This window comes from Aethalodelphis obliquidens, unplaced genomic scaffold (genome assembly GCF_003676395.1).
Source record: "Aethalodelphis obliquidens isolate GAN/ISIS:26980383/991018 unplaced genomic scaffold, ASM367639v1 scaffold19, whole genome shotgun sequence".
Lineage (NCBI taxonomy): Eukaryota > Metazoa > Chordata > Mammalia > Artiodactyla > Delphinidae > Aethalodelphis > Aethalodelphis obliquidens.
The window spans coordinates 16,231,599-16,256,638 of record NW_020837963.1 but is presented as its reverse complement, the minus strand read 5'-3'; the positions used below and the strand labels follow the sequence as shown (position 1 = coordinate 16,256,638).

General features: G+C 42.6%; 1 protein-coding gene across 10 annotated transcripts in view; it reads left to right on the top strand.

Moving 5' to 3' along the window:
- Positions 1-20,853, top strand: part of RNF152 (ring finger protein 152) — an 81,459-nt gene extending 60,606 nt beyond the window's left edge. For 8 of the 10 annotated variants that reach the window (XM_027118677.1, XM_027118681.1, XM_027118675.1 and 5 more), the window contains one exon: positions 12,789-20,853. In XM_027118677.1, coding sequence (XP_026974478.1) covers positions 12,939-13,550 — 612 coding nt within the window. In that variant the 5' untranslated portion in view covers positions 12,789-12,938 and the 3' untranslated portion in view covers positions 13,551-20,853. Of the gene's footprint in view, positions 1-7,580; positions 7,892-12,788 lie in introns of those variants that run through there. The other 2 variants (XM_027118671.1, XM_027118679.1) reach the window with 2 other exon arrangements.
- Positions 20,854-25,040: the final 4,187 nt, after the last annotated feature.

Here is a 25,040-nt window from a genome sequence, read left to right as displayed (position 1 = left end):
GTCTTTTTCTGAAAAAAATCTTTCCTGGCTTCCCCAGACAGATAGAGGTGCTCCTTTTTCCATTTCTACCGGATCCCCTGCCCACCCCCTGCATTAAGCCCAAATCACACTTGTGCTGTAGTTATGTGAGCATGGTTGTCTTTGCAGTGATGGGCCTCATCTTTTTCTCTTTCAATCCTTCAAACCTAGAACAGTGCCTCTTAATATATATTTGAATGAATGCATTTGTAGTAGTATTTGCTACTCGAGGGTTTTCTCTGTGAAGTTGAATAAACACCTTATATACAAAAGTCATGGTCCTGGGACATCTGAAAGGAGCGTTGGAGTATTGCTATTTTCCCCTAAGTCAAAGCCCACGGGTAGGGTTGTTTTTTTTTTATTATTTTTTGCTGTACGCGGGCCTCTCACTGTTGTGGCCTCTCCCGTTGCGGAGCACAGGCTCTGGACGCGCAGGCTCAACGGCCATGGCTCACGGGCCCAGCTGCTCCGCAGCATGTGGGATCCTCCCGGACCGGGGCACGAACCCACGTCCCCTGCATCGGCAGGCAGACTCTCAACCACTGCGCCACCGGGGAAGGGAAGCCCCCACGGGTAGGGTTTTAAGTACACAAACGAATTCAAAGAGAGCAGAGCAGTGGCTGGGAGGGACGGGGGTCTGGGGTGGAGGTAGGAAGGATGGGCTGGATGAGGCGCAAAAGGGAACTTTGGTGGTGGAAATAGGTTGATTGGCACAGCGGTTACACAGCTGCACACATTTGTCAAAACTCATTGAACTGTACCCTTAAAATATGTGTATTTTATTATTGAAAAACCTTACCTCAAAGTTGACTTAAAAATATAAGAAAGCAAGAGGAAAAATCTTTTGGATTTATTGTTTGGTTAGGAAAGATGAGGTAATGATTGATGGCCTTTGGTTGCAGCACTGTTCAGTATCTAATTTGGGAGGTTGTAGGTTTTTTCTTTTCTTCATACCTTGCCTAAATGGAAAATCAACCCTCATTGAGTTACTGCAGCCAGAAGAAAAAGCAGAAGTAATGAGCAGATTGACAGCTGACTCCCCATGGGGCTTAATTTTAGTACCAATGCCTTTAGGAATTCTTTGCAGCTTCAGTTTGAGGCTTAACTCGTGCAATGAATCATCGATATTGAGGGTAGGGAGGGAGGTTGAAGCGATGAACACTCTCTGCTCAAAGAAAATAATCTCATGAATGCCTTTTGGATAGGCTTATTTGAAGCGATAGCTATAAAACCCACCAGGTTTTTAATGTGCCATCCTTTTTTCAAATGTTTAATATAGAATATTCTCCAGGTAACCTGAAGAACTCTTAAGAAATAAGGAAATCCAAAAGGGGATATATGTATACATATAGCTGATTCACTTTGCTGTACAGCAGGAACTAACACAACATTGTAAAGGAACTATACTCCAATAAAAATTAATAAAAAAAGAAATATATATATATAAATGTCTTTTTATGTGTGAAAGTAGGTGAGTCTTAACAATTAGGTGGTTTTAAAAAAATTGAGCCAAGACTTTCCTGCCCTTCCAGCCTTAAGATGCCTCAAATTAACGAAGCTCTCATTGTAAATCGTCCACGTTCTTTGGCACTTTGAAGGAATGCTCCGCATGTTTGGGAAATGTACCCAATGTCCCTTCTTGGCAAAGGTGAACCATCAGAAGATGCTCCTGTATAGGGCTGAGATTCACCTGGCCGAATCTAAATTTGTTGAGCTACTGAATGACTATGCAGATGAACACAAGAATTGTATCCAAAATTCAGACCCTCAGGAGGCATTATCATGCTGTCTTTGTGACATTCCATCAGATGAAGGCTTGTCTTCAGTCTGGTGCTGTCACGATGACTTCTAGAATCATTGCTTATTTGGTTGAAGCAGTGAATCCATATGTTTAGGTGTGAAGAAAGTTTGGAACCCTATCTGTATGTTCTCACTAATGGTACTTGCTGTTGGTGAGACAAGCAAATGTTTGTCATTGTTAATGTTCTTTGCTCAACTCTCTTTCCTCCTGTTGACTGGGAATAGTCATTCAAAACGACAATGCATCTGTAAGACATTATATTCCCTTAATGTCTTCCCAAATAACTATGAAAATATTTTTGCATTCTGTAGCTTGACAGAAAACTCAGTTAAGATAACTCATGTTAGAGCAATAAGATGATTTGAGGATGGGTATCTCTGGAGTAATATACTGAATTTCTGGGATTAAGGACAGAGATGATGAGAAATGATGTCGATCTGAGGTCAGTAAATGATGTCCTATTGGCCAGATCCCATCTGTGGCCTGTTTCTGTAAAGACAGTTTTATTGGAACATAGCCTCTGCTGCTCCTTGACATATGACCTGACTGCTTTCACACTTTGGTGGCAGAGTTGAGTATTTGCGGAAGAGCCTGCATGACCCAAAAAGCCTAAAAGCCTAAAAGATTTATCATCTGCTCCTTTACAGAGGAAGGCTGTGGTCCCTGAAGTAGATGAAATATAATAGGAAAACATTAAAAAACAAATTGCCTTAAGGTTTCAGTGGTTGGAATTTGTGGTTGGGTAAGAAATAGGAGTGGGCGTGCACATGTGCGGTTCATATTATGAAAATGCAAATATTTACATAGGAAGTTTGTCAGGGGCCTTCAGAGGTTCTCTGTCTCCTGCACATGAAGAGCAGGGGCAAAGGGGACCCTCCACAGAGAGAGACCTCTGCTCCCTAGGGCACTTGCCTACTCGGACAGCCCCTCAGTCCTTAACTCACAATCTTGGCCCTCAAACATCCTCCCCAGTGATGATTTAATGTGCTTCCCTGGCATTGGGCTGTCTTCAGATATCACAAGGTATCGCTGCCTTGCGATACCATCTTCAACTCCTGCATCTCTTGAGACTTGTGAGCTCAGAGCCACCTTGCTGTCTGGGATGATGCTGACATGGGTCAGGTGGAATGCTTAATCAATAAAGGAAATTTCAGTGTCCTTCCCTCTGACTCTCCTTGCTCTCCAGTGTCTCTGAAGTGGGCCAGCTTAGACTCCTTGGGTTCCAATATCCTTTCTGGCTCTAACAGGCAATTATAGTTTTTTGCTTAGTGGTTCTGTCTAAGCCCTATGCATGATCGATTGAATTCATATGATCACTTGAAGAAGAGTCTCCCTGTCAGTGCTTTGTCTACACTTCCCCTCGCCTTTGCTTCTCTTTCCACAGACCAGGTTGCAAAGTCAGGGTCCTTGAGGGCAGAGACTCTTGTTGCCATGGTGACCCCAGTGCCTTGAGTAATGCTTGGCACTTGGTGGATTCCCAGTAGATATTTGTCTACCTCCTACTACATATTTTATCTTAGTAGATGTCCAGCCGTTGGGAAGACTTAGGATTTTTGTTTGTTTTCCATTCCTTTACTTTACTTATGTGCCTGGCTTGTCAGTTCCTTCAGCTCTACTCAGAATTCTAGGAGTTGGGGTAATTGATCTTTTCCCCTTTGCGGTGCCTGTCTGTCTGATGGCATCTTTTATCATCTCCTCTCTCCAGGGAGTCTGGGGATCCCCTGACAGTCCTTTATATCTCTTCTCTACCTTTGTGACCATCTGCAACTTTTCTCTTTGCCGTCATTGGGTGAGCAGAGCAAGTGAAGGTGAAGCTGTGTGTCTGATTGATTCCAGCATTAACCTTGGCCTCTCTATGAGCCAGACAGTTATGCAGGCTTCGGCTCAAGGGACAGTTGGAACCACCTTCACGTAGTAGCAAGTTTGGATAATGGGAGTATCTTGCTTGAGCTGAGAGGGTTATTGATTAAACATAAATACTTATTCCTTTGATAGTTGCTGCAAATGGAGGTTGTGGGCTGTTTCTTTTAGGGTGTTAGCTCTCTTTAGACTCATTCATTCAACCTAAGGCCTAAAGGAAGAAACTTCTAATATGTAAGATGCTTCCCATTTATTTTAGATGCCCACTGTCTCACGTAAACCTGCATGAGATCATGGACAGTTAATATGTATAAACGATCTGTCAGATGTAATGACTATAGAACAAACAGCCTGACAGTTCTGTCATGTTGTTGAAAACCCAGGAGTGTGGTTAGCAGTTACTTAGGTCATAGAACTATTGTTACTAGAAGGGACTCTGGGGGATCATCTAGTCCAGTGTTCTTGGAGGTGAGGACACTGCAACTCATGGAGAGGTGATTTGCCTAAGGTAACCCAACTACTTATAGGCAGAATTAGAGCTAAAATCCTTACCTCCTGATTCCTAATAGTAATGATTATCTGATAGATATTAAAACGAGCAAACCAACAAAAACCAGTGGTTATTATCAGTCATGGCAATAATGAAATTTGGCTATAATTCCTAAAAATGTCTTGGTTCCAATATATTTTGATTTTAAATATTCATCACCAGGCTGTGATTAGGTCAAATGCATTCATCTTTTCCCTACCTTGACTTAATTGAACTGCTCCTATGTAAGTACATCTCTGGAAACTGTGGTTCGGTTTCAGCTGCTTGGTTAGTTGCATTTTTGCAGCGAAAATATTGGCACGTGCAGAGGTATGGCCCCTACTCTGTGGGCAGGTCCATCGGGCTCGTGGTTGTCCCATTGGGCAGTGCTGGCAAGGCTAGCCCTTTGTGTGGCAAGTCCCCAGGCTGACCATGGTGTTCTGGTCTGCTCCTCTTTGCCCATTTAACCAATGACCTCTCTCTCTACCCTGCCTGCGTCTGCTACTGGGGCCAGTCGGCCTCCAACACCGTCACCGTCCTTTGCCCCATCCCCCTTGGTCACCCAAGACTTTTAAGTAACCATTCTCACTTTCCAGAATTTTTTCATCTTCAAATACACAAACCATGATGCTCATAGGAGAAAACAGGGCAACTATTAAAGCTTGGCCCATAGAATTCTCACTTGAGATTTGTCAGAGTCCTGGAATCCACTGCCTTCTCCATGAAAACAGAGTGTAGTTATACCAATTGGACTTTACACGTAGTAGGCAACTGTGTCCTGAAAGGGTTGCTCTCTGCTACCAGAGGACCAAAAGTCAGCCACACATCTTGTCATTGCCAGCCATTCCTATTCTTGCCATTAATCGGAGAGTTTGTCAAGATCCAATATAACTAAATGGTCTTGCCAGCTGAAATGCCAGATTAAATGGAATTGTAATTAATTTCTTCAATCTCAATTCAAATATTTACATTTTCTTGAAAAATTAAGTAAATGACCTGCGTCAGAAAGACATGCTATTTTAAGAGAATAAGAAGAGCAGTATAGTGACTAGTTTAGTCTTTGACTTAGAGATTTTTCTCAACACAACCATTGAATTTAAGATCCTTGTGTAGACCATGAAATGGAATAATTCAAGGTCAGCCACATGTAATTAATATCAACTCATGTCACAAGTGGGGAGAGGCTTCATAGTTGATGTCACAGACGTGGATCTAAATCAGAACGTATGAAGAGTCTATACTATAAACAGAGTAAAACTACCTGCATTATAGTCGGCGGGTTTCATATTCGAGAATTTCATATCCAAGGATACAGAGGGCCAGCTGTCCTAGGCCATTTTTTTTTTTTTTTTTTTGCGGTACGCGGGCCTCCCACTGCTGTGGCCTCTCCCGTTGCGGAGCACAGGCTCCGGACGCGCAGGCTCAGCGGCCATGGCTTATGGGCCCAGCCGCTCCGCGGCATGTGGGATCTTCCCCGACCGGGGCACGAACCCGTGTCCCCTGTATCGGCAGGTGGACTCTCAACCACTGCGCCACCAGGGAAGCCCCTCCTAGGCCATCTTAAATAAGGGGCTTGAGCGTCCTTCGATTTTGGTATTCGAGAGGGGAACCTGGAACCAATCCCCCGCAGATACCAAGGGACGACTGGATATATTTCATCAGCTTTTCTGTCCTCATGTGCCCAGACTTCTAAAAGCAACTGGAACTATAAAAATTCAGCGTTGGAGACCTTTGCTTTTTTACCACCCACTAAATTCATGGGAGCACTTTATCACACCCACAGCTTTAATAAAAGTGCTTAAAAGTATACAGTTTTTAAAAAGGAAGAAATTTTATTTTATGAAAATATATCGATGTTGTAAAGCAACAAATGTCCATTGCCCCTAAACAACAATTACAATATACACACCCCTCTGGTTTTGGCATTTTCCCTCCAAGTCACACCTTCCTCCATTTATACAAATCTTAGTTTTTTAAACTATTTTAAAACCAGGATATGCATTAGTATTGAGTTCAGTGATGATTCAAGGCCTTTAATTTGTATATTGTACAACTGACATTATTTATGAAACTACGGTTTTTTTATTTTAAAGTAATTTTTAATTAAGGTAATATATATTGTCTTTCTTTTTTTTTTTTGGGCGTGCTGTGCAGCACGCGGGGATCTTAGTTCCCCTACCAGGGATTGAACCCGTGCCCCCTGCAGTGGAAGCTTGGAGCCCTAACCTCTGAACCACCAGGGAATTCCTGAAACTACTGTTTTTTGAAGATACGTTTGAACATAAATTCTAGATCATAAGCCACAGTTAGTTTGAGAATGTCCTCCCTTAGCTGCTATTCCTCTTTTTGTAGTCTGTTTTTTTTTTCTTAATTTTTACTTTAGGTTCTTTCAAACTAAACTGTTAAAAATCGTTCCAATATATTTCAGTTTACACCTGTTCTTATGCGTTCTACCAAAATACTCTTTTCTTTTGAATTTGAGTACTTACTTTGAGCATCATGTCTTGCTCCTGTAAGGAAACTAACTCCAAAGACAGGTCTCTAAAGCAGTTGCCAGTGTGAGCTTGTGTATCCTGTGTTTGACTAGGAACTCCGAGTTTCTTTTTTAGCTTACGTGGACCTTGTTTCTTCTGTAGTTGACTCATATCTTTTGAGTTCATGATGAAAGGGAGAAAGAAGATTCATCATTACCTTTGGTCCAGAGCCTCATAAATTTTCTTCTTTTTTTCTTTTTTTTTTGCGGTACACAGGCCTCTCACTGTTGTGGCCTCTCCCATTGCGGAGCACAGGCTCCGGACGCGCAGGCTCAGCGGCCATGGCTCACGGGCCCAGCCGCTCTGCGGCATGTGGGATCTTCCCAGACCGGGGCACGAACTCGTGTCCCCTGCGTCGGCAGGTGGACTCTCAACCACTGCGCCACCAGGGAAGCCCAAATTTTCTTCTCATTACCTAAATAGTCATCATCATTACTAATTATGCTACAGGAAATAAACTGGAATTCAGTAAGGGCAGAATCAGTGTATAAATCAGAGAGCTGCCCTGCTGTCAAAATGACTTGAGTGGCTGAGCACAGAAGATAGGAACTGTTTTCCCCTTCTGCCTTTGTGTTCAGCCTGTGTTGTAAGGCCTACACTTACTTGGATAGAGTTGAAAATTGAGTTGTACAATCTAATTTTAAGGGAACTCAACACCAATTAAGTGAACATTACTTGGAACATAAATTCATGAACAAAATTGCATGTTGGTTTTGTTGAAAAATGATGGTGTGGCAGGTCTCGGGGCAGCGCCAAGAGGAGTGCTCGCCTCTCTCCGCCCAAGCTGTTGCACAGGGCTGTACTTTGAGAGCCAGGAAGTGCCTCTGGGTAGACCACACCCGGCACTGCACTGTGTGGAGTCCAAGTCAGAAGGAAGGAGGGATTAGCACCAGGGCTCCCTGAGCCCTTCACTACCTGGCAGTGCCTGAACACACTTGACCTTCAGCCACAAACTCCATCACCCCTCGTTAGCCAGTGAGGAAGCAGGCTCTAGAAGCTTTGGACTTGTTCCAGTGGCACCGCTGGTGGTGACAAAACAGATTTGACCCAAGATTCTTTGAAGCCAAAGCCCCTATTCTTCCCACTCTGCTGAGCTGTTTTCCACAATTTTCTATGGAAGCAAGGTAACTAATGTGGAAGTAGAGAAGGGTAAGAAAGGAACTGGTGGTCACTGTTTCTATATTGGTGTCACAAAGTATTTTTTTGTTCCCAGCTCTCTTTACATAGAAGGTGGTTGCCCTGAGTGCCATTGTTAAGGACAGCTTTCTCCAAATTCATAAAATGGCAGGAATCTGTGCTTTTTTTTTTGTACCCCTCCCCAATGTTTTTTTAATTGAAGTATAGTTGATTTACAATGTTGTGTTAGTTTCAGGTGTACATCAAAGTGATTCAGATATATATACATATATATATATATTTTTTTTTCTTTTGCAGATTCTTTTCCATTATACTTTATTACAAGGTATTGAGTCTAGTTCCCTGTGCTATATAGTAGTTCCTTGTTTATTTTAGTAGTAGTACTGTATAGTAGTTTGTGTCTGCTAATCCCAAACTCCTAATTTATCCCTCCCCATCTCTTTCCCCTTTGGTAACCATAAGTTTGTTTTCTATATCTGTGAGTCTGTTTCGGTTTTGTAAATAAGTTCATTTGTATCATTTTTTTAGATTCCACATGTAAGTGATATCATATTTTATTTGTCTTAATCTGTATGAGTTACTTCGCTTAGTATGATAATCTCTAGGTCCATCCATGTTGCTGCAAATAGCATTATTTCATTCTTTTTTATGGCTGAGTAATATCGCACTGTATATATATACCACGTCTTTTTTTTTTTTTTTTAATTTTATTTATTTATTTATTTTTGGCTGTGTTGGGTTTTCATTGCTGCATGCGGGCTTTCTCCATTTGCTGCGAGCTGGGGCTACTCTTCATGGTGGTGTGCAGGCTTCTCAATGCGGTGGCTTCTCTTGTTGCGGAGCACAGGTTCTAGGTGCGTGGGCTTCAGTACTTGTGGCTCGTGGGCTCTAGAGCGCAGGCTCAGTAGTCGTGGTGCACGGGCTCAGTTGCTCCGTGGCATGTGGGATCTTCCTGGACCAGGGCTCGAACCTGTGTCCCCTGCATTGGCAGGCGGATTCTTAACCACTGGGCCACCAGGGAAGTCCCATATACCACGTCTTCTTTATCCATTCACCTGTCAACGGGCATTTAGGTTGCTTTCATGTCTTGGCTATTGTATACCCCTCCCCAATTTTGTCATTTCTGCCACTGTAGTTCATTATGATCAATCTCTGCCCCCCACCCTCCATTTAACATTCACATCTTCCTATGATTTATAATATTATGGCCTGCTGTCTGTCAGTGGGCTTTAACAGTGAGGATAGATAAGAGCATTGGTCAAGATTCACCAGCAAACCCTGTGTTCGGTTTTTATTTTCTAAGAAAAAATAAATTCAGTACCTTGGGTATAGAATTAGAAGAATTCCACCCTCATTGCTGACACTTTGGGGATTTCTGTTTCCGTTCCACATTCCCCACCTCAGTGTCTGTACACTTTTTCCTTTCTGAGCTTCAAACACTACCTTCTGCTGGGACCTGTGGCTAGCAGACACCGTATTGAACAGCACAGACCAGACCATCTGGCTGTGAGCGCCCTAACTTGCTTGCTCTGCCCCTCTTTTCTCAAATTTCTCTACTCTGAAAAGAAAAAGAACTGTTGCTTGATGCTCTTCCCTCTAAGCTATGATCCTATCGCCTGACATCACTCCGCATCACAGGGAACTCCAGCATCCCGCCAGTCTCCATCATACCCCTGGTCCCCTGCTGAAGTCACACCCCCAAAATGCTAGTGACCTCCTGGTCGCCCCACCTCAAGGTCTGTTCTCAGTGCCCACCGCTCATAGCCCTTTGCTGCCTGGAACTCTTTCATCTGGGGTATGTGCTGGGAGGGGTTCCTGGGTTTCTGCTTATGTCTGCCCCTATTCTTCCTTTTAGCCAGGCTTAAGGATAAGTGCTCCCTAAGGGTCTCTCTCTGCTCTGCCTGCTCTGCAATATCAGATCCATATATTCAGCTTTCTTTTGACTCTTTTTTTTTTTTTTTTTTGCGGTACGCGGGCCTCTCATTGTTGCGGCCTCTCCCGTTGCGGAGCACAGGCTCCGGACGCGCAGGCTCAGCGGCCATGGCTCACGGGCCCAGCCGCTCCGCAGCATGTGGGATCTTCCCGGACCGGGGCACGAACCCGAGTCCCCTGCATCGGCAGGCGGACTCTCAACCACTGCGCCACCAGGGAAGCCCCTCTTTTGACTCTTTAACATCTTCCTGGATAACTGATTTCTTTTATCTTCCTAACCCCTCAAATGGAATACGGCCCGAACAGAACTCATCATCTTTTTCTTTGCCATCCCTATTTCTCTTAATAATACCAGCCTCCCCTCAAGACTTGACCTTGGACTTCTTCCCCCTTACAGCCTCATCGTCACATGTGGCCAGATCCCACTTGACCCCTGTAGGACCTGTCAGCACTTTTCAGCTCTTCATTCTCATCACCACTATTGACTTCAGCTACTCATTATCTCTCGTCTACTATTATAATAGCTTCCCAGCAGGTCTTTCCAGTCTATCCTGAATATAGCTACCTAATGAATCATTCTCATATTCTTAACCTTTCTGATGTTTTCCCATTGCTCACTAGAAAGCCCCACATCCTTGGCACTCGAGGCTGTCCACAGTCTGTGGTCTGTGGCCCGTGCCTGAGTCTGATCACCTCCCCTTCCTGTGGGCCCTGCTCTCCCTGGCTGGGCCTGTGGGAGGGTGCTTGCCAGTTCTGTGAGAATTCTGTTTCTTTAAAAGGCATCTGTATCAAAGACCTAAACTTACAAGCTAAAACTGTAAAACTCTTAGAGATGGCATCTATAAGTTACTCTTGTATTAGAAAAAATCTTCTAGCCAGTGTCACAGCTAGAGTATAAAAATAATTCTGTATTTGCTCACCCCTTTTACTTTGCTCATGCTGATTTCTGAACTTGAAAATAACCTGTCCCTGATTTTACATGTCTGAATCCTCTCCCTGATCCAGATTCTTCACTGAGCCATCCTTTATTCCTCCAGCTCCAGTAAGGCATGCATCACTGTATTTCTATTATAACTATTTACTCACATAACTATTTAAGTACCTCCAGTCTGGGAGTTTCTTATGAGTGGTGACAAGGTCTTTGTTACAAGGGAAAAAAATAAATATCATAATGCTTGACACATGGTAAATATTCAATGAGAATTTGAATGAATAAATGAATAGAAGAGAAAATATATTCACTAGTTCATTCTTGCCTAACTTTAAATTGCTTAAGAGTAGTATTTGGGTCTGATTCATCTTAATATCCTACCATGGCTAGCTTTCTGCATAACAGATACTCAGTAGATATTTCTTTTTTATTTTTATTTCCTTTTTCAGCTTTATTGAGGTATAATTGGCATATTAAATTGTAAGACATTTAAAGTTGACATCGCAGTAATCTGAAATATGTCTACATTGTGAAAGCGTTTCCAACTTCTCACATATTTATCTTTTTTTTTTTTTGTGAGAACATTTAAGTTCTACGGTTAGCAAATTTCAATTATTCCATAACTATTTCTTGAATTAATGGATAGATGAGTAGTTGATTATATTAATAATATGAGCTTTCTGAATGCTATGTTACTATATTTTTACTTTCAGTAACTTAAGTGCTCTTACTACAGCTAAAATATTTTAAAATGTTTCTCTTTTGATTGTCAACATTAATTTTTATCAGTGATTATTTTTGACTTTAAACTTTTTCTGCATGTTTAATTTTTATTTTTACAAATCGTAATCATTGGGGAGGGGGTGCATTCTTAATTTCACAAAGGAAATTGGAAAGAAAAAGAAGGTTCACTTTTTAAGAAAAATGTGAACGAGGTTTTCTGTGTTATTAGCTCCTGCTTCTGGGTGTAGGTGGGGTTCTAGGACTGACAATTATTTCTACAATAGTGGTTGAATAGTTCTTTCCAGAGTCATCATGGCTCCATCCAGAGACACATAATTTGGATGCTTTCAATAGGAAGCAGAGTTGGGCAGCCTTTATTAGAACACTTGGCGGGGAAGGGGGGGGATGGGGCGGGGGGAGGTCCTTAAACTCCAGTTAAGTTGAACTAAGTTATTCTGCCTCCTGTCAATATCAGAAGGCTAACATTCCTCCTTCTTCTCCTTCTCCTTCTCCTTTTTTTTTTTTTTGGTGAGGCTGCCTTACCAGTCTTCTCTGACCATAATGCTCGATTATGATCAGTGAATTAACAGTATTTGCTTTTGGTCATGTTAATTGATGCAAGCCCAAATAATAATGAAATTAAAAGAACTGACTGAAATGTAGTAGTGATCCTGTGTATTTTTGTGACCCCTACTGCATAAAGGTTCACTGTTGTTGTTATTTGGGGGTTATTTTGTTTTTGTCTCTTTTTAAAACCAACAGACGAGAATTACCTTGGTTCAGGTGATTTGGTGGAAAAGATAACAGATGCCTGCATGTGCTTCTTTGGTGGCATCATTTTAATTACCTGTGAGAGAGGAACGGTCCTAACCCATATCAAGTGAGCGAGCTAGTTACATGAAATACCTGGATTTGTAAAGTTGCCCGTATCTGGTAATGAATAGTTACAGGAAGATAAGTAGAGTCAGAAAAAGAAGGTCAGAGGATCTAAGGAAAGAAATTTACTTTTAGGAAATGCTACAAACTTATTGGAAAGGAGAGAATTTCTGCAGTGTATTTAGAAGAACAGTCCAGAAGAACAATAAAGCAGAAAGAGCAGACTCCCTCTGTATACCCCATAGAGATGTTTATTTCTTCAGAAATAAGCAAGGTATTCGCGGAGACAACTCATTACTGTCCACTGGACATTACGGGAATCCTACAGCCTCACAAGTGGGAAACTTTACCCTTTTGACCTGGTGTCAAGACTTTTGAGCAGCCGTATAAATCCATCTCAACTTGTTTGAAGTAATTAAGTTGGTTGGCATTTTTTGTCTCCTTCAGAAATGAACACGCCCGAGTATGCTAGATGCCTGTGAACTCCCCGATCCCCCGGCGGCTTTGGAGAGACTGCAAGAAAGAAGGTGGCGGAGTGGTGGACTCTGAGAACAAGCTCCTCCCCCTCGGCCTTGGCCTTCCTGCCCACAGTCCACCATGGAGACGCTCTCCCAAGAGTCTTTGCTGGAATGTCAGATCTGCTTCAATTACTACAGCCCCCGGCGAAGGCCCAAGTTGCTGGACTGCAAACACACGTGCTGCTCGGTGTGCCTTCAGCAGATGAGGACGAGCCAGAAGGACGTGAGGTGCCCCTGGTGCCGGGGCATCACCAAGCTGCCCCCGGGCTTCTCCGTGTCCCAGCTCCCGGACGACCCCGAGGTCCTTGCCGTCATCGCCATCCCGCACGCCTCCGAGCACACCCCAGTCTTCATCAAACTTCCGAGCAATGGGTGCTACATGCTGCCCCTGCCCATCTCCAAGGAGCGAGCGCTGCTGCCCGGAGACATGGGCTGCCGTCTGCTGCCCGGGAGCCAGCAGAAGTCCGTCACCGTGGTGACCATCCCGGCAGAGCAGCAGCCTCTGCAGGGCGGGGCTCCGCCCGAGGCGGTGGAGGAGGAGCCAGACAGGCGGGGCGTGGTGAAAAGCTCCACCTGGTCTGGGGTGTGCACTGTGATCTTGGTGGCCTGCGTCCTGGTCTTCCTTCTCGGCATCGTGCTCCACAACATGTCCTGCATTTCTAAGCGCTTCACTGTGATATCCTGTGGCTGAAGAGGGCTGCGGGGAAGTCTCTTGTGGGTGCCAACTAGCGGTTGAGCAGGTGTTGGTGATGGATCGCGGTGAGGAGATGGGGGGCCACGCTGATCATTGGGTGCCGAGTGCTGGCCTCTGGGCTGCCACTTGATTAACCCAAGACAGACACGAAGGGCAGAATGTGAGGTGTCAGCAAGATACCAGGCAGAGCGCTCTGATTATTGGTGGCAACAGCTTCCAAGACGATCGCATGCATCCTCATAATCATGTATTAAATGGACTGTAATTTATGATTTCTCAAAATCATGTTGCCAGGTAGACCTATTCTACTTAGATGTTAAACTGTGGAAGTGCATACAATGTGATCTCTAAATGTGGTAGATTAAAACAAAGATGCTATGTATACAAGTAGAATTAAATCTGAAAATCCATGTAAAAATTCAGTGATGACATGCAGTGCTGGTTTCTTTCCTTTTTTAAAAAATGAAACCCAGTCTTCATTTAGTTGCTAAGGCCTTTTATACTTTTTGAATGGCACCCAAATTAAAATAAGTTAAGTGGACAGTTGTTTTTTCAGGAAGATATTTGAACAAGTGTTTCCAGTGTGTTGTGTTTTGTCACGTACCTCCATTTTTCTTCCCTTGTAATTAGAGCTCGCTATGTGTTTATTAAACTGAAAGCCCAACAGGGGAGCAATAAACTGAGTAATAATGAGAAATGCCTAATCCCACAGGAAACCTACATGCCAATTTTTCTCAAGCCATCTCACAAAATAAGAATTTTAAATGTAAATATTGTGTATTTGTGTGTGTGGGGGGGGTGTGGGTGTGGGTGTAATTTGATTTACCTCAGGTTTTGAATCTTTTCAGAAGAATCCCGGGAGTAAGACTTTGTGGGCATGAATGAGTCCGGGGTCTGAAATGATGGCCACCTCAAGGGCACCGGTACCCACCCAGCGAGGTGTCACAGACACGTCACTTCCAAACTTGCTCCTCTTCTATGTATTCAAGTCCTGTATTCTGTAAGGCACTAAGGGAGAGTAACAGAAGATTCTGTCTTTGCTCCCAGTTTTGATGTATTGTAACAGCCATGAGTGTTGGTAAACAATAACAAACTTGGACTGGCATTTTAAGACAGTCCATGATTATTTTTTGAAAGAGATTGTTCCATGAGAGTTAAATCATTTTGAATTCCAGTTTCCTCTTGTTGGTATAAGTGAGACTATCTCTTGTATTTCAAAATGTGTTTTCATTGAGAAGAATGGCAAGGTGAACTAGCAACTCACATTCCTAGTTTAAGTGGACCAATTCTTCATAAATTCTCAGACGTTCTTAAATGTGTAATGGCCTACAGATGCTCATGAAGAAAGATCTGCTGGTCTTAAATGATAAATTTCTATCCCTGAATGTGTGCGTTCAGACATAGCTGTGAGCTTTACAGTTCTCTTCTAGTTTCTCTTAAGGAATTCATGAAGCAAGTGGTATGTGCCAAGGTCCCCACTCATAAATATGTCTGTTTATGTTCCATTGAATCCCTGAAAATAGGGGACAGAAAAATAAGCAGTGACTGGCTCCAAAAAGTAAGGCTAGAAAAAGCCCTTAAGACTGAGATAATTTAATTTACTTATATGCTAACTGTTACCTTCAAGCAGCACAAAATATGCACATTAAAGTGATGGAATTAATGAGATAAAACGACAATATAATGAACAGAATCCCAAGCTAACCCTGTTCATTGACATGAGAATTTGATATAAAAATGTGAACATGGGTTTTTCAAATCTTTCCAATTTGTCATTAGACCTTTAGGAAATGTATTTGAAAGCTCAAACTAGAAATTAGGTTAAAATGCCATTTTATTGTGTAAGCTATTGGGCATTATACAACAAATAATCTAGGATTTATTTGGTATTAATAATTTAGGTATCACATTAGCTGAATGCTATCCTCTATTATGTAACCTAATATACTGTTGGGTTAGTTTCAATTTCTCAAACTCTCCCAGGCTGCCTTGATGCATGTCTGACCTAATTTCTATTCCTCTTGGGAAAAAAAACCCCACAGAAATGTTACATTAAGAATTCCACATTTCAAATGGACTTTACCCTTGCAATATTAAGTCATGCCATTTTCAAATTAATTTTGTGAATGATGTCTACGTATGTTTATGTCCGGTATGAAATGACCAGCCCTGGAGTGTAGTGTGTGATAGAATTCTACATGGTCTGTAGGTTATATATAGACACTAACATATGTGATGATACAGTGCCCTGTGTTTCCTAGTGCAAAGCTGTAGATTACAAATGTCCATGTACCTTTTACTTAAAAACAACCCTGTGCTAGAGCTGCAATTAAGCAGTGCAAAATTAATCGGCTCTATGATAGATTCTTGACGTTACAATTTAAGGTACAATAACAACCCAAATCAGAATTTTTCGTGTGAGTCTTACTGAGGTAAGAACAATTGTTTATGTGGATTCTGCCTGCAGTTATTTATTTGTGTACCTGCTTATCAGGGTGTGCAATCCTGTGCGTGCACGCGTGTGTGCGTGCACATGTCTATGTGATGTCTCAGCCTGCCAGATAGGATTTTTATAGGCTTAATGATGTGTACTGTTATTTGGCATCCCATTGCTCTGGCCTCTGGCATTTACCCATGACACTAACAACTCATCTACCCCATGTGACTCAAGTCCAGTGACACAGTCAGCCAGAATTCACAGTTGCACGTCAATGAAAAAACTCACAAATGAAAGCACAGAAAGCTGAAAGCAACCTCTGGTGGCTTCATTTTGTAGATGAGTCTGCTGGGGTCCCCAGAGGTGCGAGCCCGTTTGTCATTCTGCAGCAAAAGGGGACCAGAACTTTGTACTGCCGTTTCCTCTTGCTGCTTCCTAGACCTGTCGATCTCTCTGTTGGTCTATGATCCTTTTCAGGGAGGATCAATACCCTTTACTAACTCAACTATTAAGTTTTTTGTCTTTGTAGATTTATATATTCACTTTAGTTAGCATCTACCTCTCCGGGAAATGAAAGGAGTGTTGATTTAGGGATGAGTATAGACAGTTAAAGAGAACCATGTGATTTGAATTTTTTTAATTGCAAAACATTGGTTCCCCCCTCCCACTTGAGCTATAAAGGACAGTGAGTGTTGTGTAAATAGTAAACTATAAGAAGCATGAATTTTCATCTTTATTAATGATCTTGACATAAGCAAGAGAATGTTGAATATGCTAAGTAGAGCCAAGTATGCTATCAAAAAGCATTGTCTTTGGAACATTTTTGTATAATGACCTGGGGCATAAGTTGTGAAAAGGCAAATGGGTTCTCATTTCCAGTCATACTTTATGATCAGAAAGCTATAAGGCATTTCCTTTAGGAATATAATTCAGTTTAATCTTGCACATGACTTGAGTGGGTCCCTTGAAGGTTAAAACCATGTGCTGGTGCAACCTTGGGATCTTCTAGATTCACGCTGTTCTATAGAACTTTCTGTGATGATGGAAATGTTATATAACTTATGCTGTCCAATACAGTAGCCACATTGGATGTTGGGCAACTGAAATGGGATTAGTCTGAGTGAGGAACTGGATTTTGTATTTTATTTAATTTAAAGTTATTTAAATAGATGCCACTCACATGTGGCTGGTGGCCATTATATTGGACAGTGCACTTCTGGAGGGTTGTGCAATGGAATCTAGCATCAAAATATTAATGGAGTAAGCAGAGTAAGGCGAAGAAGACAGTTTTTGGTTTAGTAACATGCAGTTGGCTTAAAAAATATATGATCTCAAGTATGACAGTAAAAATGCATCAATTGCTCTTCAGGGTTATTACTTAGATACTCTGGGCCAAGGAATAATCAGTGAAGCTGAAAGAGTGCTCGATAAAGCCCCCTTTTCTGGGATCATTAGCTGCATGTGAATCTATTGTCCAAAAATAGTAGTTAGACAGTAGCTCTAAAACGTTTGACTTGCATGACCTGTACTGTGAAATTGTGTTTAGGGTCTTGTGACCAAAAAGTAAATGTTAAAAAAAAAAAAAGCCTAATGAAATCCCTCTTTCAGGGTCTTACCCAAACGCCATCATTACATTAGTAAGGTATGAAATAAAAGAGCAAGCATGTTTTGCAGTGTTCACGGGGAGTGTTTTTGTTTGCCCTTGAAGTCTGCCAGCTCGTCATCGTATTTGAGATGGGCATAGGTGGGCATCATTTTTCAGATGCCAGACAAAAACATAGGTACAATTTTTAGAGTGAGATTTGACATTGTTTTCGTCCTGTTTGGTTTTTTTAGTTATCACTGAAAGAATCGAAGATTTGAAGCCTTGCACAAAGACACTTTGTTTTACATTAAAAAAAAATTGCCCATGGAATTTAAAGCCTTGAAGGTTATTAAAGTTACTAAAATTGCTTTTTAAGTGAATAAAGGGAAGTAGAAAATTCAAATTGAGATATATTTTCATAGAAAGATCAGACTCTTCCTGATAGTACAGTATTTATTCCAGTCTAGATTTGGTTTTATAGAGTTCTCATAGTTTTATTTGAAAAGCTATGCTGTGTCTAAATTGGTTAGTCTGCTTTTCATTGTCCAAAAATACTGTAAACCAAATGCATTTGCTTCAATTTAACAGAATTGGGTTGATTTTTTTTTTTTTTATAGAGAACTCATCAATGGGCAGGAGGACTCTTTAGTTCATCCTTGAAAATGATTAAAAATTTTTTTGCCCAATGATAGTTTTTCTTTAGACTTATGAGGAAATTAGAGGTCCAAAGGTTATTGGGATGAGAGGAGTGATATGCCAATGGTTTGAACTACTATCTTCTCTTAGAAAAATGATGCTGCCAACTGGTCAGCATTTTCACACAAGTGTCATCAGTCAGTCAATCTGTCATCCTTGACCTCGAAGGAGAAGCTGTTCCTTACCATTTCCACCATTCTCAGTAAAACATTGCCCACAAAGTAATCCTTACTGAAAGAGAAACTCCAAAGAATGAGTGAAGATAATTCAGCAACTGTTTTGAAAGTGGTAGTCTATTTCAAAAGTGATGACAAGTTGCTGAAGTTTGTTAAACATGAAAGTCTTCTAAAAAAATAAGTGGAAATTCAAGCCATTGATTTTCCTGACACAATTGATTCACTGTATATAGATATAAATATATATGTAGACACACGATTTAGCTATAACTGAAGCTACAAAGATCAAGTAAAATGTTTTCCAATGTGGGTTATATAATGGTGAATTTAGATGTTAATTTCTCAACAAGTGTTATAGGCTGCACCCGTTTTGTCAAACCCAGCTATCTTTGGGAGTGTCTATATAACTAAGCTCTTGAGACTTTTCAAATATATGAAGAGGTGGGTTCTACCATATACATTTTATTGGAAAGCCATTGATCATTAAAGAATATTAGTGGGTGGGACATTTAATCTCTGTCTTCCAAATGACTTATGTTTGGGCTCTGCTCAAGTTGGCGAGGGCAGAGCACCACTATTGAACTCTTGCAATATGGCTCTGAGTTTTCTGCACAAGTTTCCTTGCACAGTCGGGCCAATTATTTTTTTTCAGGGTTCACTGCCTGGGGTACCCCACTATGTACAATCTCACTTATGATGTAGTGGTGCTTGAAAACACTCATCTCATTAGCTGGACTTTATTATTGTAGTCTCCGGTTTTTGATACTATTCATATTAGGATCTTTTTAGAGACACTCAGTAATATTTGGGGCAAAGAACTGAGGGGTCTTTTGAAGTCTGCAACAGCATGGATTTTCTTTGTTTTAATGGGGGATGTTCTCTTATGGCTGCCCCATTCTTCTAGAACACTGCTCTAAATTCATCTCCATGGGATGTAGGGCTAGTAGCCCGTGTGAAAGTCTTCTGTGGTCTCCCTGGGGTACGTTAATTGGATTATTCTAACAACAGTTTTCCAAAGGGAAGCTCAGTTTTTAATTTGACATTTGCTTTTTGAGAATCCAGAGGTAGACGGTTGGATGTGATGGTTGTGAAGGAGCATGGGCTGTAAGAAGGAGGAAATAGATGAGGCAGATGCCCCTCAAAGGGGAACAAGTTGAGATATTTAGGTCATCCCTGTTTAAAAAGTGGGAGGACACAATTGTTGGTGTCTTACCCTGTGCTTCAGAAAATTCCTGGTTGGATTTTCCTGGCTGAGAGAAAACCCAGCTCTTAGGTAGACACTGTATGGTAGAGGTGGAGATGTAGCATTTGGTATATAGCAACAGATAGGAAGATATCCCCAGAGAGTGAGAAAACACTTGCATAAAGGGAGGGAAATCTGTAATGAGATGATAACTCCTGAACAAAGTAGACAGAAGATGAAGAGATGAAGGTCAATCGTGGCAGAAACCAGCTGAAGAAAGAAACCCAGGACAACTGGGACTAACTTAGCCAAGCACGATTTGTCATTCCAGTATGGCCCACGAAATTCAATTCAGGATGTTTAAACTGAAGACAAACAGGGAATATGATCAGCTGATGAGAGGGTCCAAGGAGGCCCTACTGGGCGTCAGCACACAAGACAATTTCAGAACCTGCTCTGCAGTGGGTTGCTGAGTCATTGCAGACAAACTCTAATGACATCCTCCCAACCGTGGAATGCAATGCCCGTGCCTGTGGATGTATTCTGACTTGAGTAGGTTAAGACTATTGGGAAGACTCATTCAGAATATTTCAGTTTCTATCCAGGTTGTGGTCATTTATTATATTTTTTATTCCACCACGTGTTTCTGTTTCGCTCCCTTGGCAGATGCAGGTGTGGAGGCTGGTTTCAGCTTGGGGTGGTTACAGACTCCCAACATACGCCCTGCAGCTGCTGCACAGGGTCCCTGCCATTCGGATGGCTCCACTGGTGGGTTCCCTGGCCCTCTTGATAACTAGTACTCCGGTCAAATGGCTAGATTAATGCTGCTCAGAGGCTGTTAACTTAAGTCCTTGACATGTTTCATTTACAATTATGTGGATTATTTATTTTAGAATCTTTTCTTTTAAAGGGCCAAATAGCCCTACAGATAAATGAGCTGCTGGACTGTGTAGAAAATAGTGTCCAAATGTTGCCAAATATCGACTTCGTTAGGGGGATATCAAGCTGCTGTTTATAAATCGGAATGTCTTAAAAAGCATTCTTGCTTGCTCTTTCTGTTGTAGGTGGTGTCTTAGCAAGTCCTGAGTTTTTCAATGAACCCGATTTTAATATATGGTATTTTTGTATGCCAATCTGGTGTCTTGTCCTTTGTATATGTGGTAATGTTGATTTTATGACTACTGTTAAAACACATTTGCTATGATTAAAATTCATAAAACGATTTCAAATAGACTTGTGTTGGTTTTCCCCCCCCCCCACCTCATGAAGAGAAAAAAATTGGCTGGGATTTTCATCATCAGAGACTCTAAGAATTTTAATAGACTTGGGTCATAAAGCTGCTTCTGAGCCAAGGGTTTAAGTGGAGTCGACCTTCAAGTGGCTCCTCTGAGAAGCCAAAGAACGCATTTGTAATGGGTAAGTCCAAGTGTGCTTTTGCAATTTGGGTTTTTGTGGCTTCTGGTGGCCCCAACTTTAACCTCTACCATTTAGAAATGATGCTGTGTGGACCATCTCTAAGTACCTTAGAGGAAATTAGAGGTCCAAAGGTTATTGGGATGAGAGGAGTGATATGCCAATGGTTTGAATTACTATCTTCTCTTAGAAAAATGATGCTGCCAACTAGTCAGCATTTTCACACAAGTGTCATCAGTTTCTCAGGTCCCTGTGTAGTGATTAGTACCATGACCCCAGCCTCTTGGCTCTGCGTCTGGAAAAGAATCTTTTAACAAATGTTTTTATCAGCGGAACAGAGGGCGTTGGGGCAGCCTTTTTGGATAAAAGCATTCTGCCTTTCAATAACTTGGGATCACATCAGCGAATTGTATTTCAGTGGAACAGGTGCCCTAATCCTAATTAAGGGGTTAGCAATGATTGGATATGCATGAACACTAGTATTAGTGTGCTGGGGCTCTCGCTGGGAAGTTATAAAAATGATCCCTATAGTTTTAAACATGAGAGGTTACTGTGCTTCAATACTCATTTCTTGTACCAAAAAAGCAGGCCTTTTTTAGGGAGTCCAGATTTTTGAAAGTGTGACATTTATTTAGTATATTTTAGGATTTCTGGTGTGGATTTCCCTGATCTCAAATAGAGGGTGTGTGTGTGTGTGTGTGTGTGTGTGTGCATGCTGGGGGGCCAGGGAGGGATTCCTCACTGTTAGAGCAGAGCTTTTCTGTCAGCTAGAGGAAGAGTTGACTGGAAGAAGGCATTTAAGGCATTTAAAAGGTCTTAGCTCCTCCAGGAGCTTAGCCGGGACTGGATCCCATGTATAGTCTGATCTCGAGGCTTCTCTGTAGACTTAATGGGGGCCAGGGCGAAGGAGAAGGAAATCACGGGAGAGCCCTACACGCCAGTCTTGCCTGGGGATAACCCACGTTGGCAACCTCTTCAGATGACACTGGATGGCACAGGTGGTCTGCTTGTGGTGCAGGGCTGGAAGGAGAGGATGAGCCTGGGTCAGCTCCAAGCTCTTTGCCGTTCTGACCCCTCCCTGCGAAGGGGGCGCTGAGTGTGAGTAGTTGAAAGTCCCATGGGGATGGTGCAGGATGCACACATAGTGAGTGGAGCCAGGCCCGGTGTCCACTGCACCCCACCCTCACCCTCAATTCTTACATACTACCCCTCCAAATACCAGCCAGATTTCCTGAGATGAAAGCCTGTCTATCTGCCAGTGCGTTGTCTTTCTTAATGCTTGTTTCCAGTGATAATTCTGGGAAGAGAAACCCATGTCCAGTGTCCACCATGTAGCTAGCACCAGGCTGGGGTAAATGGTGGCCCGGGAGGGGGTGGGGGGAAGGAACTGATCCAAGAATTAGACTGAGTCTCTGCTTTTCTTTATATAAGTTTGAAAACTTTTGCACAATTTTACTTGACCCAGAAAGTGATACAGCTGTGATTGGGTTCGGTCTCTCTCATTCCCCAAACCTACTGCTCCCTGCATTTCCATCTCTCTTCACACTATTAGACTTGATAAATGATTGTTTTTATTTTTTAAAATTTATTTATTTATTTATTTATTTATTTTTGGCCGTGTTGGGTCTTTATTGCTGCGCACGGGCTTTCTCTAGCTGTGGCGAGCGGGGGCTACACTTCGTTGCAGTGCACAGGCTTTTCATTGCGGTGGCTTCTCTTGTTGTGGAGCACGGGCTCTAGGCATGCGGGCTCAGTAGTTGTGGCTCGGGGCTGTACAGCACAGGTTCGGTAGTTGCGGCGCACGGGCTTAGTTGCTCCGTGGCATGTGGGATCTTCCCGGACCAGGGCTCGAACCCGTGTCCCCTGCATTGGCGGGCGGATTCTTAACCACTGTGCCACTAGGGAAGTCCCAATGTTTGTTTGTTTGTTTGTTTGTTTTGCGGTACGCGGGCCTCTCACTGTTGCGGCCTCTCCCGTTGCAGAGCACAGGCTCCGGACGCACAGGCTCAGCGGCCATGGCTCACGGGCCCAGCCGCTCCGCGGCATGTGGGATCTTCCCGGACCGGGGCACGAACCCGTGTCCCCTGCATCGGCAGGCGGACTCTCAACCACTGCGCCACCAGGGAAGCCCCCCAATGTTTGTTTTTATTATCATTATTATTCACAGGAGTAAATGGACGTATAGATGTACGTGTGTGCACGCATGCCTGTGTGTGTGTACACGCATGCCTGTGTGTGTGTACACACATATATATGAATATTTCGTAGACTCTTGGTATAGTTTTTTTTTAAGGTTGAAAGAGTGAAGATCTTTCGAGAAAGATCAGAGTAGAGAAAAGTACTCAGATTTGGCTACAGAGAAAGGCTAGTCTGGGTAGAATCATGAGAGAAATTAGGGAGAAGGAAGCTCCCCTGCATCCATCGTTCCTCTGCTCAGAGTTCCCACTGGCTGGTCGCCACGCACTGGGGCTGCTGAGACGAACAAGATGGAAACGGGCCCTGCCCTCGTGAGCCTCACAGCCTTGTAGCAAAGACAGGCATTAATAAATAACGTTCATGTCCAGTGCAAATGTACATGCTGTAACAGGGAAGCAGGTGGGCTGACCTGGTAGGTTCATGGTAGGGGATGTAGTCAGAAAAGCCTTTCTGGAGGAATTGTCTTCTAAGATAAGATCTGAAGGATAAATTGGGGTCAGTGAGGACCATTTGTGGAAACACTTTCAAGAAGGGACAAAGGAGGTATGAGGGTTTTTATGGAGACAGAGTTGGCTTTTCCTGTTAGGCCCCCTGCCATTCATGCATTGCCTTGTGTCGTGTTACACTGTGATTGATGATATTTCAGTATGACTCCCCAGTCCCCGAGAACGTCCACAAAGGAACATTTGACAAAAGCACAGCTATGGGGTCCATTTCACTGGTAGATATTTTCATCTGTCATCACCGTGTGGAACGGGCTCCACAGTCGACATTTCACCTCCTTGTGCCCACATAACACGCAGTTATTTTCTTCTGCCTTCGCCATGTGCAGAAGAAGAGGACACGGAATCTTATGTCCCAATACTTATTCGTTTCAGAATCAAACAGATTCAGAGCCCGATATTGCTGACAACCTGTCTAAAGTAAGTGTTGAGAAAAGCATTTCCCAAGTTATATTTTGAGAGATTAGTAGGTGTTATATGAAAAATGTTTTATGATTTGAATAAGCTGGGAAAATACTGGGTTAAGCAGGGGTTGGTTTTTTGTTGGTTTTTTGTTTTTGTTTTTGTTTTTGTTTTGCGGTACGCGGGTCTCTCACTGTTGTGGCTTCTCCCGTTGCGGAGCACAGGCTCTGGACGCGCAGGCCCAGCGGCCATGGCTTACGGGCCCAGCCGCTCCGCGGCATGTGGGATCTTCCCGGACTGGGGCACGAACCCGCGTCCCCTGCATCGGCAGGCGGACTCTCAACCACTGTGCCCCCAGGGAAGCCCCAGCAGGGTTTTTTTTAACTGTAGAAATTTTCAGAGACTTTAACATGTGTATTAGTTCTCTAGGGAAACAGAACCAGTAGAGAGTGTGTGTGTGTGTGTGTGTGTGTGTGTGTGTGAGTGTGTGTGTATTCTCTCTCTATATATAGACCCTTGAACAACACAGGGGTTAGGGGCACTGACTCCCCACTCGGTTAAAAATCTGCCTATAACTTTACAGTTGGCCCTCCATATCTGCAGTTTTCCCATCTGTGGGTTTAACCAGCCCTGGATCACCGGATCACGTAGTACCGTAGTACACATTTATTGAAAAAAATCTGTGTATAAGTCGAAACACTTGCAGTTCAAACATATAAGTGTGTATGCATCTACATGAGATCTCTCTCTCTCTCTGTATACATATACACACACATAGAGTGTATACATACATATATCTGTGCATATAGATTATATATACAGATATATCATACATAGTATATACACATATCTGCAAGTATGTATGTACCATCTAGAGAGAGATTTATTTTAAGGAA